Genomic DNA, 15,966 nt, shown 5'->3' with positions numbered 1-15,966 from the left:
TATATATTTCATTTAAGTCAATCTATGATATTTTACAGAATCAGACGATGAAGACATGGAGGTCCCAGGTGCCTCGGGTGGACTTGCTGGTACACTTAAAGAACAAATTAAAAAGCAGAGAAAGAAGATACAAAATCAGGCCCTTGATGACAAGGCTTCTCGATGAATAACTTCATTCACATCGGTTGTAGATTTTAAGCAAAAAGAATAGAAGTAATGAGTCTATATTGTCAGTCAGTTCAGCCCAGTGAGTTTTTTTGGCCCAAGATGTCTAAAGCTATTTGGAAATTTTGGGTTTACAGTCATATCATATATGTATAGTCTCATTAACCATCGAATGTATAATTACATATATTCCAGTGAGGATATTTAACCCCTAATGATTTGTGTAATATATTTCTAAGCATCCAGAGTATTTAAGACTATAGATAGTGTATATCCATGGCCATATATAGGATAGTTTATTGGCTTAGGTATGTTCAAGATATTGTGTAGTAAAAGCTGTTGAATTGTTATTTTCATTTTGTACGATGTTAGGAACTGTTTGTGTTGTAGAATTTGCATGTAGCAACTACTGTTTGCTTTTGCTGGGAAAATTCTTACAGCCTTGATGGTATGTAACAATCACTCTTTTAAAATAAAAACTTATCATTAAGTACATTTGTAATGTGCATGGAGGTCAGTATGTTATTTTTTATGTGATATATTCTTACTTTTTTGTAATTACCTGTTGATATGTTCATAATTGTATAAATCTAATAGAGTGAAAAATAATATATACTTGAAATATGAGATATATAATGTTGGTATTTTCTCCAGGAACCAGAGCATTTATGGTTATATAGATGTAGGTATATAGCTTATATCTATCAGTATGGGAGAGTAATATAGTGTTGGAAGTAAAGGTTATATCAAAATATTCAGTGGAGATAGTAAGGAAAACAAGTAACTTTTTCACTTACTATAGCAGGAATCATATATATATATTGCTCATATTCAGTTCCAAAAAGCAAGCTGTAGACATTACCATTAAGACTGTAGGCTAAGTGCTTACAGTCTTTTAGGCAACACAGTTAATTGTTCCTGGACATATTTACTCAACAATGCCATATATTAGGAATTTGATTGTTTACATTTATGAGAATGGATTTTCATTGTGATGTGGATTACAAGGATACATTTCCTCTTTCCCTCATTCTAGTTACTGTGAATGCAACGAATTTAGAATATTAGTAACGGAAACATTGAAAATGTTCTGTAGGGGATGAGGAAGGACTTCATAGTACTTGTTTATAGGATCATTTTGGCAGTCTTTGTTGACAATAAGAAAAAAACAGTAAAATAAATATATTTACTAGTTCCAAAAGGGATATTTCAGTGGAATTTTCCTCTCACCTTGATTTCCTGTACTGTTACAATCATCATAATGTCTTTTTAAAACTACATGCTATGTTAGTTAATACTACTTTGGATTCCTCTTTGTAAGGAGACACTTGAGGTGAAGGAGACCTGTATGTTCCACTAGAATTTCATAGCAATAATCATGTATGTAAGATTTGTAATTTCTCCAGGGATAGAATTAAAGGCTTGCAGTTTGTTTGTGTATTGTAATGTCTTTTCTATGGGGCTTTTTGGTGCCAAGATGTCTTTGAGTACTTGTTATGTGTCTCAGATGTTGTAAATATTATTAAAGAGTGATTTATTACATTGGTATTTTTTATCCTCGTAAGATATGGAAATAATCTTTCAAGTAACTAATTGTATTCACAAAAGTTTTTTCTTTTCTGAAATCAATATCAAAGGATGAACACTGTGGCATGTAAGAGTTAAAACTGAGAGGGATGAAAATGTTCGAGAGGTGTAGGAGAAAGAGCACAACAATATCTAATAATCTTTATCTATTTAAACTGGAATGCAGCATATCACATTTATAGTAGGGTAATTATTAATCTTAAAGCAACCGTAAATAACTGCATTTTGCATTCAACCATTAGCAATAGATGGCAATTGGAGGTATTCTGAAATTAAATAACTTGCATTGCAAATGTAACACAAATAGACAGAATTTGTGGCCTTTTTCAATATAAAAAATATTCATACAAATGCTCAAGAAATTAATCACAACTTCAAACTATTTGTTCTCCTTCTAATTTTTTTGTACATTACCTATTACATTATGATCATATTCTTATTATATTACTAATACCATTACTATAGCTATTATTATTGTTATTATTGTTATTATTAAAATCATTACCACTACCATCTATTTACAATCTCAATCATGATACATATATATACACAAACTAAAAGTTAAATTCTCTTGGAAAAATATACATAATACAACAATAAGAAAAATAACACTTTTAAGTATTATAACTTTACAATACATAAATTAATTTAGAGTACTATAACTTATGCAATACTATTATGCATATACAACCTTTCCCTGGCTCAAACACATGACAAAATACGTATCTTTGTATAAAAAAAACTGCACTTTGCACATCTAAGTGACTTACACTTGGTCAGTAGCACTTACTTTTTTTTTGCAATATCCATATAGACAGAAACAAAACAATTGTACGAGGTTTCCCCTGGAGAAACCAGCACACACATCACTGACCTACTTTCACGTAAATTGTATTTAAGGGGACCGTCCCTGAGAGAGGGGGGGGAGGGGGTTAAATTAAGATACTTAGCGTATAGTATAGGTACATGGATGAGGAAACTACCAAACGAGTATTAACCACCTGCTATGGCTCGTTGTCTTGCAGCCGGCATGCGAGTCCCTCAGCACCCAGAGAGGTACGTCGCTAATGAGCGCCCAGGTACACCGATGTGGACTTTTGCTTGCGGCAATCGTGCATAAGGCATTTAATTATGACATTGCGCATAGATATGAGTTCGTGAATGTTCAAGGAACACTTTTATACCAATATCAGGAAAAAATTATATCACCGTGATTTATGACGAAATATTTTGTGAAGTATATCTAAAAAAAAATGTATGTTTTGTGTCCTTTTACACACGAAATATGCTTTGATTGAGACTCCCTGGTAATATGTTTTAGTTTACGTGGTAATATATACGTATATCACATACGAAGCACTAATGTTTAAAAATAGCCTTATAAGGAAGGATTGAAATATTTCCGTTACATTTCGCTCAACGGTCGGTACATCACAGCAGGGGGCAATTTGAATTGATTTGAAATTGGTAGTTACTGTTGTAAAGACCAATTCAATACGAATGTTACCTAAATGTCAGATTTTTAAACTTCGGATGTATAAGCGAGATACAGATTATTTCATGTTGAAGATGATAGTACTCAGTAATACCTGCTCTGAAATAAACACTATATGGAATTTTGAGCTCGGTTGTATGCGTAGTCTTCGTCTGGCGGTCAAAAAGCTATCGCATCCGTTTCGTGCATTCCCGATAAAAATGAATATGTTTAGATGTTACTGTAAGTCTTAGGCACCATAAATTGGCAAATATCCCACAACACCTAGGTGTCTGCATGCTTTTATGCACTTCTTAGTAAAGATCATGGGTGCAAATGGCTAATCATAAACTTTACACTTGTTCTCCTTTGCAATCTGTTAATATTGACAATTATCAAAGAAAATAGTATGAGAGGGATAACTAATATATTTTATTATTTAGATATGAAAGTCAATGTAGGCCAACTAAATGATGATGAATAATCTTTTTAACTTTATGTGCGTGCGTTCACGTACATATGATCCTCCTCGAAAATTATAAACACCCAGTGACTTAGTAAAGATAATGGGTGCAAATGGCTAATCATAAACTTTACACTTGTTCTCCTTTGCAATCTGTTAATATTGACAATTATCAAAGAAAATGGTATGAGAGGGATAACTAATATATTTTATTATTTAGATATGAAAGTCAATGTAGGCCTACTAAATGATGATGAATAATCTTTTTAACTTTATGTGCGCGCGTTCACGTACATATGATCCTCCTCGAAAATTATAAACACCCAGTGACCATCCCCCCTTTTATGAACAACGAAAAAAATAAAAAAAGAAAAAAAAAAGTTACATACCTTTACAGAATAGCGTCCCTATTGAACATGAAAATTCCTATTGACTTGGTAATCATTGCATTGCAAAGTACACTAAATAAGCGTTTTTTTTTATATATAATATCATTAGATTCAGAGAAAAATAACAGAGATAACGAACTTTGGCAAGGGGCCAAATACAAAACGCCGTAGCTCCGTCATTTTTTTATGAATCTTCGGTACATCCCAACTCACGTAATTTTCATGCGATCCAAATGCAGTTTGTTGCTTTCACTAGAGCCTCGGCGTCCCATGGCCATGTAAAAGGCCGATTTTTGAATTTTTGCCTTTATCAAAAAATAATAATATTTTAATGCTGAAAAAGAAATAAAAGAGTATTTTTTATGTCAAGCTGTCCCCCGCCAAAAAAAAAAAAGGAAATTCAAAATTCGGCCTTTTACATGGCTATAGGCTATAGTTGATCTAACACTAGTATTTTGGGGGGAATATTCTGTAAAGAGCTCTGATAGTTGGGATGTACCGAAGACATACAAAAAAAACAGCAATTTTTTTTCGACTTTTTGGGGGGTGCCCCTCCCCCAATGGGAGAGCAAAGTTAAAATTTATATATATAACGGAGCGCAATTCTTTACTCTATAGCATGCAAAAAGAATCAATCAGTTATCTCTAACCGATATTTTTTTATGATGTATAGAGTAGGGAAAGGTGGCCATTTTCAGGGACGGTCCCCTTAAGGTTTTGCACTTTCAAGTAGTGATAACTCAAAAACTTCATATATAGAATGATGACTTTGGTCTAACTTGAAGAAGGTTTCATGAATATGCAAGATTTAGTTAAGAAAATCACTTCAAAATTATAACATTTTTGCATATAACTAAATGAAGAAAAAAAAAAAAAAAAATTATAATTTGACAATCCCAGTCTGATGCAATCCATGAAGTACCAAGAACACCATAATAAAAAAATATATATTATTAAGGGAGTAAGCATCATTTGAAAGAAAGGAAAAGAGAGAAGAGAGGAGAGAAAAGAGAAAAAAATAGAGAAAAGAGTAAAATGAAAGAGAGAAAAAAAAAAGGAAAAAGGAAAAAAAGAAGAGTTTATCTGAAGGAAACCACTAAAATTAACATGCAGATTGTTCCCATCAGGAATCAACAAGTGGCTCATCCTGACCACTTCCCATCCCTTTCCCTTCATCCTGGACCATCAATCTCCGCAGTTTTCTCCTACTTCATACCGTTCATAATGATTTTATTGCTTCTTAATCACCAAAATTTAAAATTCGATCACATTGAATAGATACAAAGAAAATAATATATTCTATGACTGAAGATAGTGCAGTATGCTTAGATACTACTAGAAATGTGAATGAGTTTGGAATAATGTGAAAAAAATTCCCTAAAATCCTGCTCTAACATGAAATATCATATACATTATGTAATGACATGGCAAGATTCCACTATGAACAGAAATTGTACAAAAAAAGAAAGAAAGAAAAAAACATACAGGAGAGATATCAAAGAACTATTGAGAGCCTCCCCCCCCAAAAAAATGCACATTTATGCCAGTATAACATAATACTTATTCTGGATGACATCATGATGTAACAATGTATATTGCTTACATTCACACCGTATAGGCAACAAGTACCTATTGGAATGTATCATCTTATATTCAAATACTTTTTAAAACTGATTTCAATCTTCCTGGCAAGGGCACCATAAACACCCTTGCACGCACACACCCATCAATACGCGCACATATAAATAAATTCTAATACATAAACCTTCATCTGGTTTTAAATACATTTTGTGATGTATAATATCTATCTTTGGTAGTTATTATCTTACCAGTCTGGATGTGACCTTGAGCATTACTTCTTCCCTTCTGCATCTCTAAAGAACTCCCTGCAAATTAAGAAATCAGACATCAATCAGTTATAATGATTTTTAATTAAAAAAAACTCTTTGTATGCAGGTACATGTATTGTCCTCTATGACTTGCTACACACAGATGGCTCCACAAATATTCAGCCACAACCAAGTCAGCAGACATGACATTACCTCATCGAATTTCCCCATTCCTTGAACTTTCGGATTTTTCTTCTAATGCTATTGTTATGATCTGTTTTTATCATTATTGCTATTACAATCATCATAATGTTATCAAAACACTTACAGTAATACAAATTTAAAAAAGAATCTTACTCAAGATCAAGTAAAGGAAGAAGTATCCTTGATAATTGATTCGTTAATGACCAAGCGCTTGTGGTCCAATCAAAGTGTAAATGCAATTAAACAGATAAAATCAAAGTGGAGATGATATGTATGTCATGACATTCCTGTACAGAAGGGGTTGACATTATAGCTCACTGTAGTAGTTTGTGAAATGTATTTACACATAGATAACTCCACAAATGTGAAGCTACTAAGAAGTCAATTAAGCAGTCTGCATGACTTCACCTGATTTTCTTGTTTTTGGAGGCTTTTTCTTTCTAATTAATATCGATGTTGCTAATATTGTTATTGACATTATACTTATTGCAGTTATTAACAATAATAATAATAATAATAAATTTAAAAATCAACAAATCAAAGAAAAGAGTAACAGGTGGTATAGGTTGGACTTGGTGAGTTTGGTTTATGTGCATACATCCCTCTCAGCAGTAACTTAATAAATAAAATACTCTACTACATAAGTGATTTTTTTAAGAGTGTCCCTTTCATTGGAAATTTTTAAACAGTTCAGGATGATTATAATAAAGAAAGAAAATGAGAGTGGCAAACAACTGAGGTTGAACACATCCTTTAAGCAGAGTTTAGTGATTCTCATATTTTACCTTAAACCACTTCTACATCTAAACTATTTCCATGCACACATTTAACATCTGTGCCTCCAAATATGCACATTTCATAGGAATCTGAGGCTAAGGATTGTCCCTTTACTGTTAAAAAGACTTGTGTGTATATATATTTCCTTTACTTTCACAAAACAATAAGTTGATAAAACTTAAGCATATCATATAACACAATAAAACATTAAGAATAAGAAACCATGAGATGTAATTCATTTTACTGGTGAGGGCATAAAAGAATGGGAAGGAAAATGATACGGAAACTTGGCTTGGTGAAGATATAGTACCAGAATTACTACTCTACACTATGCTCCATTCACAACAGAAAGGAAATGGGACAGTATGATGGGTGTGGCTGGAGGAAATTGCCAGATACTACCATCTTTCATAGACTACTCTAAATACATCTCATTCCCAGTAAAAAAAGAGGTTGGGACACAGATAACCCATGTTTAGCAGTTTATGCAAGATGATACCAACAGTGTGGTTAACAGGGCTACATGTATGAAATGTAGAGCCAACATCATAGTAAATGAAGCTTTTAGGGGCAAATAGACACCCCTTTTTAAAATCTGTCAGTCAAATTGAGGGCTTATTATATAACAGCTCCTGCATTCAACTTCTTATTGTTTATTACAATGCTGTTTTACTCAACAGTTCAAAGGAATTATGCTCTATGTAACCAGACTCAAATATCTCTACAATAAAGTTCCTGTTTAACTGTGGATTAATGTGGTTCATGCAACTTCTTCTCAGACATTCCATCATCTGTCTTCCACATTCCACCTTCCCTCATGTATCTCTAAGAATATGCCATTTCATCATTTTCATCTACTATCAAATTTATTTTTTCTAAATAAAGATAAGAAATACATAAAACCTGGATGGCATTACATTTCTTACCTAATAATCTGTGGCAGGTCAGGGGCTCGACAAATGTAGTCATGGCCATACTTGGCATCAAATTCTACAAATTTTACAGGTGGCAGAGTCTGCGGTCGCACTCCTTTGGCAGTCTTAAACAGCTGGAAAAGTATTATCTACTATAGGAACTCTAATGCTAGTAAAGTTTACTTTTGTATGATAGAGTAACTTGGTAGATTTTAAATCAACTAACACTGTATGTCCATTATCAGATCCTGTAATAAAATATTAAGATACTGAAAACTAACCTTCTGACCCAGCTCGAAAGGTACCATGCAATCATTTAAGGCATGCAGTATCAATACTGGTGCATTCACATATGCAATGTGTTCATCTGTCCGGAATGCTGCACCAACTTCAGCTAAACGACTCAAGAAAAGCCAATCAAACTTTGGCATTCTGCGGAATATCTGGAAGGAAATACAATCCATTTCAAAAGTTTATAGCTTGTGACAGTTGAATCACACTGATTGATGTCATAATAATTAATCTATCAAATACAATCACCTAATACTGAAAACAATTCTGTATCCAGTACAATGGTATCCTACATGATTTAATCTACATTATACAAAAATCATAGGTATGCTTCATACAAACTGTAATATTCAAAATAACACTTGAAAATTCATTGCTTAACTAATAATGAACTTACTGCAGTCAGGAAACAAAGCTTGACTTCCTCCTTCATATTGTTGAAAGGCGATTCGAGCACAAGACCTGAAGGCCGTTCCCCATCTAAGCACAGGTCCCTTAGAGCATGTGTTGAAATCCTACGAAAGTTCAACCACGTCATTTCTTTACAGATTCATAATGATATATATAAACTTGGAAGCAAGAGTCAAAATAGATACTAATATAAATCAAAATCACTGGGTTGGTGAATGAATATCTTACCCTGTCCCTAGGGAGTGTCCCCAAAGAAAGAGAGGCGAGGACCCTACTTTCTCCTTCAGGTACCTGTATACAGCCTTTGCATCTTGAACAACCCCGTTCTCACTGACACGAACTGAGCTGGAGTCGGCATATCCTGTTTAACAAGTTTAAATTCTTTAAAAAAGTTGTAGAAGATAAAGAATACAAACAAATCCTACTGCCAAAAGATTAAGTTGAGTACTTAAATCACAAGTAGGCAAAAATGGGTAGATATTGTTAATTTCTGCAAGACCAAGCACAAAAAAAATTAAAACTTTTGAAATCAGCATCAGAAGTCCCTCTGACTTATCTATATATATTGGAAAATGACTACTACATACTAGGAGATTATTCCATCTTACCTCTATAATCAAATGCAATAATATGGTAATCCATCTTTCTCAGTATATCATAGAGTTCCACACGATGAGGTACAGCCCGGGTCCCAGCATTGCCATGGAGGTACAGGACAACAGGCCTGCTATCACCCAAACTTTTTTCAAACCACTGTGTGTAGTCTGGAGTTCCCTTCTTTGGAGCAGAGGAGACTAAAGACTGTGGTAAAATGTGCCTGAAAAATGTTCCAAGATACACAAAGTTGCTTTAAAAAATTATACTCATGCTAACTAGTGATTACTACTTGTTACACCTTCACCCCAAGTTATAATCTTGAACAAAACTCCTCATACCTACCATACCCCTACTTTGACATTCTTGTCTGTTTCCAAGAAAAAATTTCTTGTTCCAGGCAGACCTTTCTTTTCCGGCTGTTCAGGATCAAAAAATAATGGTAGCCTCACTGTTAAAGAACCAAAAATAACAATTAGGTAAATACTGTACACAATATTCAGACAAGAAGAGAAAAGGAATGTACGTACAAGCATGCTACAAATATTACAAAATAGCATACAAGATGTACAAGGATATATTACACTAGTGAGGTGCAGAACCACATTCCAAGCTTTACAAATGTATTATCATAGCTAAGTTAAAACTCTTTCTAAAATCAGAAAACACAGAGTATATTACTTCCATATCAGTGTTATTATTATTACTATTATAAATTTTTCATTAACTTTATTATAATCATTATTATCATAATTATTTACTTTCATTATTATCATCATCATTATCTCTTTTTCAATTTACTTTATTTCATTTTAGTCCTTACATACCATAAAGGTAACATAAAGCCTCATTAATACTTACAATAATTAAGAAAGATGAGCTGCCGTTGCAAGGAAAGGGAATAGTGCCAGACCAACGGAACTACAACGTACACCACAAATACTGATGAGGTGGCTCCTATAAGCACTGTTTTCACATCGCTGTGTGACAAGAGAAGGTAGGTTAGCGAGGGCCATTAGGTGATAAGGAAAAAGAGAAATGGATTTATAGAATGGGAAAATGAGACATGGAGACAGACAAAGAATATGAAAGAGAAAGGGCGAGGAGGAGGAAGAGGAGGAGGAGGAGGAGGAGGAGGAGGAAGAGGAGGAGGAGGAGGAAGAGGAGGAGGAGGAGGAAGAGGAGGAGGAGGAGGAGCAGAAGGAGGAGGAGGAGGAGGAAGAGAAAAAAAGAATGAAGAGGAGAAGACAAGCAGGAGGAAGAGGAAGCCCAGAAGAAGAAAAAGAAAGAGGAAGACATGGAGAGGAAAAGGAAGCCAAGAAGAAAGAAGAGGAAGACAAGGCAGAGAAAGAGGAAGACAAGGAGGAGGAAGAAGATAAGGCAGAGGAAGAGAAAGACAACTGGAGGAAGAGGAAGACAAGGCAGAGGAAGGGAAATAGGAATTAAAGGGGAAGAAGGAGGAGGAAAATGAAGTGGAGGAGGACGAGGAGGAAGAGGAAGAGGAGGGGAGAGGAGAGAGAGTGAAAGAAAAAAGCCATGATTCCTGGCAGGTCCTGTTGATATACAAATTACGAGACAAAAATATTTTTTCAACAAATTCACATATCTCAATTTTTAAAAACTCAAAAATAAATTAATACTTACATGCCAGATATCCACAACATTATGATTAAAAATAAACAAAGAAGTTTTTTAAACATATCTCTAACTTCTTTTCATAAAGTCTTTACAATCTGAAAATCTGAAAAAGAAAAGTTACATAATATTGTAATATTGTAATATAAATATAAAATCATACACAAAATTACATGCATTGTTTTCTAGGCTACACACACACACACACACACACTTTCACACACTTTCACACACACACACACACACACACACACACACACACACACACACACACACACACACACACACACACACACACACACACACACACACACACACACCCCACACCACACACCACACACCACACACCACACACCACACACACACACACATACACACATACACACATACACACACACACACACACACACACACACACACACACACACACACACACACACACACACACACACACACACCATGCACACACACACACCATGCACACGCACACACTCACTCACTCACTCACATACTCTCTTTTTATTGGGTGATGGTCATAGAACAGTAACATATAATACTTGATTGATGCTATATTTTCACTTATGACTACACCATTAATTTTTCCTTATGCAAACAAATTCATTTCACAGGATGAATAATTTTGTTTTCTCTATAAGACATTACTGTATTTGGTAACTGTCCAAAAAATGCTGGAATAAAGGCTCGGAAAACTTACGATTATTGCCTTATGAAGATACCAAAATGCCAGCCAGTCATTAAAAATTAAGGATTAAGTGCAATCAAATATTTAAAAAAATTATTCTCTCACAGAGTAAAGATTATGTGTGTCAGAGATTTGTTGGTCTTTGCCAGATGGCAGACCACGAAGGTTACGCTGATCACTTGGTATGTCCTATTCTGAACAATAACCATATATTCTTAACCATTTCTATTTTTGAGCAGACCTGTTGTTCCCAATACCTTGTATTGGTAATTTATGCTACACGTATAAACACATCTTAATTATGTTTTAATAATGTGATAAATTACAGCATATAACACATTTTTATGAGAATAAAATCTCTTTTAACCTTGACTGAAACAAGGAAAAGAAAAAAAAAAATCATATCAACACCAACATTTCCCTGTATACCAACTAGTACTACCTGAGCACCTCATACAAGAAAATCTATAAAATCCCCCCCACCTCAATAAACACACTTGTCTTTAACCTACACCGTAAAATACACGTCAAAACCGTCTTTTGCATTTCTCATCACAATCCACGTCCCAATCACACCTAATCGAGCAATCACCTCCAATCACACCTCATGATACACCGATACGTCTAATCAACACGGTATTTACACTAAAACATCAAACAATAATCAAATAAACAGAGAAATCTGACAATTCTCAACACGGATATCAACACGAACACAAGAAAAATAGTCAATAGTTCAATTCAACATATAAAACAACCAATATATCTCAATATTCATGTAATATTGACAAGAAATTCCTCACACCTCTCCCTCTTCTCCAGCACACACTCAGATCTCGTCGAATGTACGTGGGTTTGGACTCTTGGAATACAGAAACAGGATGTAATTTGCCGCTCCTTTTTTGTATGCAGTTCTTATTCCTCTCTTTTTATATTTCCTTTTTACTGGGCGTACGTGACTGGTGGAAAGTGAGCCGGATTAGAGGGGTTGGATTTTGTTACTTGTCTTTTTTTTCAAGGGGTGTGTGAGTGAAAGTTTTTGATTTTTAAATTCTATATTTCATAGTATAGGAGTAGGGGTGGGCTGGAAGGATAATATGTTGAGGGAGAGGGAGAGGATGAGGGTGAGAAGGAAAGGGAGAGAGGGTGAGGGAGAGTGAGGGGGGTGGGAGAAGGAGAGGGAGATTGAGAGGGGGAAGGAGAGAGAGAGAGAGAGAGAGAGAGAGAGAGAGAGAGAGAGAGAGAGAGAGAGAGAGAGAGAGAGAGAGAGAGAGAGAGAGACAGAGAGAGAGAGAGAGAGAGAGAGAGAGAGAGAGAGAGAGGGGGGGGGGCAGATATACAGACGTAACCATACATACAAACAGACAATTAAACAGACAGACTGACAGACAGACAACTCTAAATACACAGAGCCGGCAAGTCGCTTACAAAATGTCAGCGGATGATGACAAAAGATAAGAGAGGGGTTATAGACAAGAACAAATAGGACGTGAGATATGTATATTTTTTCAAGGGAATAACAAATTCCAACCTTAAGAATCTGTGAGAGCGGGGAAGGAGGAAAAGAAAGGAGTGGATGAGAAAGACAAAGAGAGACTAAGAGATACTCAAAGATGGACAAAGAGAGAGAGGAGGACTGAGAGAAAAAGTAAGAGGGACAGAGAAAGAGAAATATATTTAGAGAGAGAGGAGAGGCGGATATATATACAAATGGATAAATAGATAGAGTAAATGAATAAAGAGAGGGACGTATGAGTTTATTGCTATTTCATCTTGGATGATTCGCAATATTCAACAGTTGATCCATAAATAGATTTCTCCCCTCCAATATTTGTGAAATCTGAGCCACCCGCCGGTGAATTAGAATCGATGACAAATGTATATATACGCTCTAATGCTATTTTTTAAATGCCTTGGATATTTAAAAAGATGATTGCGTGTTGCCACAAGGGATGAGGGAAATTTATGAGGCAATAGCGTCGAAATTGATAAGAACTATTTCACACACACACACACACACACACACACACACACACACACACACACACACACACACACACACACACACACACACACACACACACACACACACACACACACACAAAATGCGCGATGGTGAGCAAGACCTTGATTTATTTCCGTTGTAGAGTAACCAGCCATGTGATGAAGATGTGAAATCTGACATCGGAATACACTACATTCCCTGTAGTTACCAACTGCAAATGGACTGTCATTCACCAAAAGTCTCTCAGTAGGGAATAGGATGACGGTATGGGACAGTTCTTAACCTTTCTAACACATACTAGGCCTACGCGTCTAGGACAACTGGCTGCGGAAACTGGCACCTAACCAACCCAACCTAACCTAACCTAACCAACGTAACCTAACCTAATCTAACCAACCTAACCTAACCTAACCTAACCTAACCAACCTAACCTAACCTAACCCAACGTAACGTAACGTAACGTAACCTAACTTATCCTAACCTAAATGACGAAGATAGAACAAACAGTCACGCAGAAGCTGCTCATCGCAGACTGCAACATAAACTTGGAATGCAACATCCTACTGTTTGGAAATTTATTGATGGTTTGAAAAAAAGTGCAACGTAGAAGAGGCCTATATTACGAGCAGCTGATCGCAGGGCATGAGCCACCTGTCAAGTTGAAGAAATACAGACAAGCAGATGAAAGAATTAAAGCAATTGTAAGAACATTTGAGAGTCGTAATGTTGTTGAATATCTCACTGGAATTGCTCATAACTTTTCATAAATTTCTGATGTTGCTTCTTGTTTTTTTAAATCAATAAAGACACATTGAAACAATTTTTACCAATGATACTTATTATACATAACTGTTCATGTAGTTTCTTCTTGGTTTTTAATCAATAAAAGCATAAAGATTTTTTTTTTTTATAATCTTATTCCATTAAGTACTCCATAAAGATAGTTCCATATGCGCCCGTTTCCCGCGGCCAGTTGTCCCATTCCCTAGGCCTACATCTTGGTCCAAATTCAGTTTCACACAGATCCCTATTTTTCAAAGAATTGTCAACTCAACAAACCAATCTTATAAAACAAAAAACAAAAAGCAACAACAACAAAAAAAAGGAAACTCGTCTTCCATTGGCAATTGACTGTACCATTAAATGAATGAGAGTAAATCCAGCCTCCATGTGAGCAATTAAACGTTTTGCGGGCACTAAACTTCTATTTTTGCAGAGACAAGCGGTTGAGAAACATTGGATTGGCATATCTGTCAAGAATATTAATAATATGATATGAGCAACGTTGTCACCATAGCTTTAGCCTTTTTTTTTTTTTTTTTTTTTTAGTGGGGACCCATATGGAAGTTCGTTATACGTGAGGTAGATCGTCGAAATTGTGGTTGTCTCATTTGGTTTTTGATCCGAATGGAATATTTCTGAGTGTTTTTTCTGTTAAAACACAAAAGGGAAATGTGCAAATGCTAGAGCTTCGTGAATGATTAACATAATGCCTGTTGTAGCATGAGGGAAAGCAATTTTCATCTGATTGTCCTCGGGTTTCGTGAATAATTAACATTTCGCCTTTTGTATAATAAGGGAAAGCAATTTTCATCTGATTGAAAAATTGGATAACTGCAATTCACTAATTTTAACCAATGATATTAATGGATAAATCAGTGGCCACTATTCGCAGACACACTATATAAGAAGGATACTTTTGATGTTGACATTAGTATGATAAAAGTTTGTAATACCATTACTACGGTGGCGCTGAATGATCAATGTTAATTGCATATGAGGAAGCATAATGTGGATACAGGTTATCAGAAGAACAAGAACGAAACTACAGCAACACAATTTTATAATACTGCTTGCTGTTTTAAAATAACTCAGGTCTAATGAATCTTGATATTCCCTTTACTCATTTTAATGGGAAGAAGTTTCAGTGAAAGAACATTGCTGGAAAAAGAAGGCAATTCGAAGTATAAATGTGTATTATAATAACTTTCGTTGCATATGCCATGTTTCGATCTTCCACCGATAAACGGAATTAAATATTGACAAATGCCAGTTCATAGCAGGTTGAGAAAACAGAAATTTCATGGGGCTTCTTTGTCTGTTTTATTTAAACTGAATGAATGACAGAGACCTTTTTGTTTATTTACATATTGTATTTGTAAAGTGACCTGATTTAAGTGAATTTGTGACGGCCCAACTCCACATTGCGGAAAATTACAAAGATCTTGAGAATTATGACCCCACAGTATAGTTACACGTTAGTGGAATACTAAAGATCAAATAATATCAACAGTCCGCTAAAAAGTTGAACATGTGAGCATCAACAACAAAAATGCAGGATACATATAGAAAGAAAAAAAGGGGGGGTGGGGGGGGGGAGGCATCTTAGTAACATTATAAAAACCCACCAAAGAGCATATTGTCACATCATGCAAAGGTGAATTCATAATAATTCATTACATTTCTCGATAGCAAATCATACGAAGAGTCATTGTTAGAGGCTCCTGTTCTTATTGATAAATTCA

At 35.1% G+C, this 15,966-nt stretch overlaps 3 protein-coding genes across 17 annotated transcripts in view; 1 reads left to right on the top strand and 2 right to left on the bottom strand.

The window, feature by feature from the left end:
• LOC113811920 (epidermal growth factor receptor kinase substrate 8) overlaps nt 1-1,705 on the top strand; it is a 533,483-nt gene extending 531,778 nt beyond the window's left edge. For all 12 annotated transcript variants that reach the window (XM_070123116.1, XM_070123112.1, XM_070123119.1 and 9 more), the window contains one exon: nt 39-1,705. In XM_070123116.1, the coding sequence (XP_069979217.1) occupies nt 39-166 (128 nt within the window). In that variant the 3' untranslated portion in view covers nt 167-1,705. The remainder of the gene's footprint in view (nt 1-38) is intronic.
• Nucleotides 1,706-1,882: 177 nt separating this feature from the next.
• LOC113811919 (lysophosphatidylserine lipase ABHD12) lies at nt 1,883-12,467 on the bottom strand. 4 transcript variants are annotated; one of them, XR_011398633.1, is made up of 11 exons: nt 12,240-12,467; nt 10,743-10,839; nt 9,960-10,078; nt 9,444-9,549; nt 9,113-9,321; nt 8,733-8,865; nt 8,491-8,608; nt 8,084-8,245; nt 7,815-7,936; nt 3,826-5,964; nt 1,883-3,590 (listed from the first exon to the last, which is right to left on the bottom strand). XR_011398633.1 is itself a non-coding variant. In XM_070123124.1 (10 exons), the coding sequence occupies exons 2-10, from the start codon at nt 10,796-10,798 to the stop codon at nt 5,931-5,933; spliced, it is 1,059 nt and encodes a 352-aa protein (XP_069979225.1). In that variant the 5' UTR covers nt 10,799-10,831; nt 12,240-12,283; the 3' UTR covers nt 5,464-5,930. The 4 variants fall into 4 exon arrangements, 1 of the variants encoding a protein (XP_069979225.1); XR_011398634.1 differs by having other exon boundaries at nt 1,883-3,692; nt 3,934-5,964; XR_011398635.1 differs by having other exon boundaries at nt 1,883-3,683; nt 4,259-5,964; nt 12,242-12,380.
• A 3,062-nt stretch (nt 12,468-15,529) lies between these two features.
• LOC113811918 (rheacalcin-2) overlaps nt 15,530-15,966 on the bottom strand; it is a 3,058-nt gene continuing 2,621 nt past the window's right edge. The window contains exon 5 of the mRNA XM_027363772.2: nt 15,530-15,966. This exon is cut by the window's right edge and continues 352 nt beyond it. The gene's annotated coding sequence lies outside the window, so the exon portion shown is untranslated.

This window comes from Penaeus vannamei, chromosome 6 (assembly GCF_042767895.1).
Source record: "Penaeus vannamei isolate JL-2024 chromosome 6, ASM4276789v1, whole genome shotgun sequence".
In the NCBI taxonomy this organism is placed as follows: domain Eukaryota; kingdom Metazoa; phylum Arthropoda; class Malacostraca; order Decapoda; family Penaeidae; genus Penaeus; species Penaeus vannamei.
The sequence above is the reverse complement of the archived record's forward strand: the minus strand, read 5'-3'. Positions and strand labels throughout refer to the sequence as shown.

Coding starts and splice junctions, on each gene's coding strand:
- LOC113811919 (XM_070123124.1), bottom strand. CDS start 10,798: ATGTTTAAAAAACTTCTTTGTTTATTTTTAATCATAATGTTGTGGATA. Junction 9,550..9,959: donor GCTCATCTTTCTTAATTATT/GTAAGTATTAAT, acceptor GTTCTTTAACAG/TGAGGCTACCATTATTTTTT. Junction 7,937..8,083: donor CTTTCGAGCTGGGTCAGAAG/GTTAGTTTTCAG, acceptor ATACTTTTCCAG/CTGTTTAAGACTGCCAAAGG.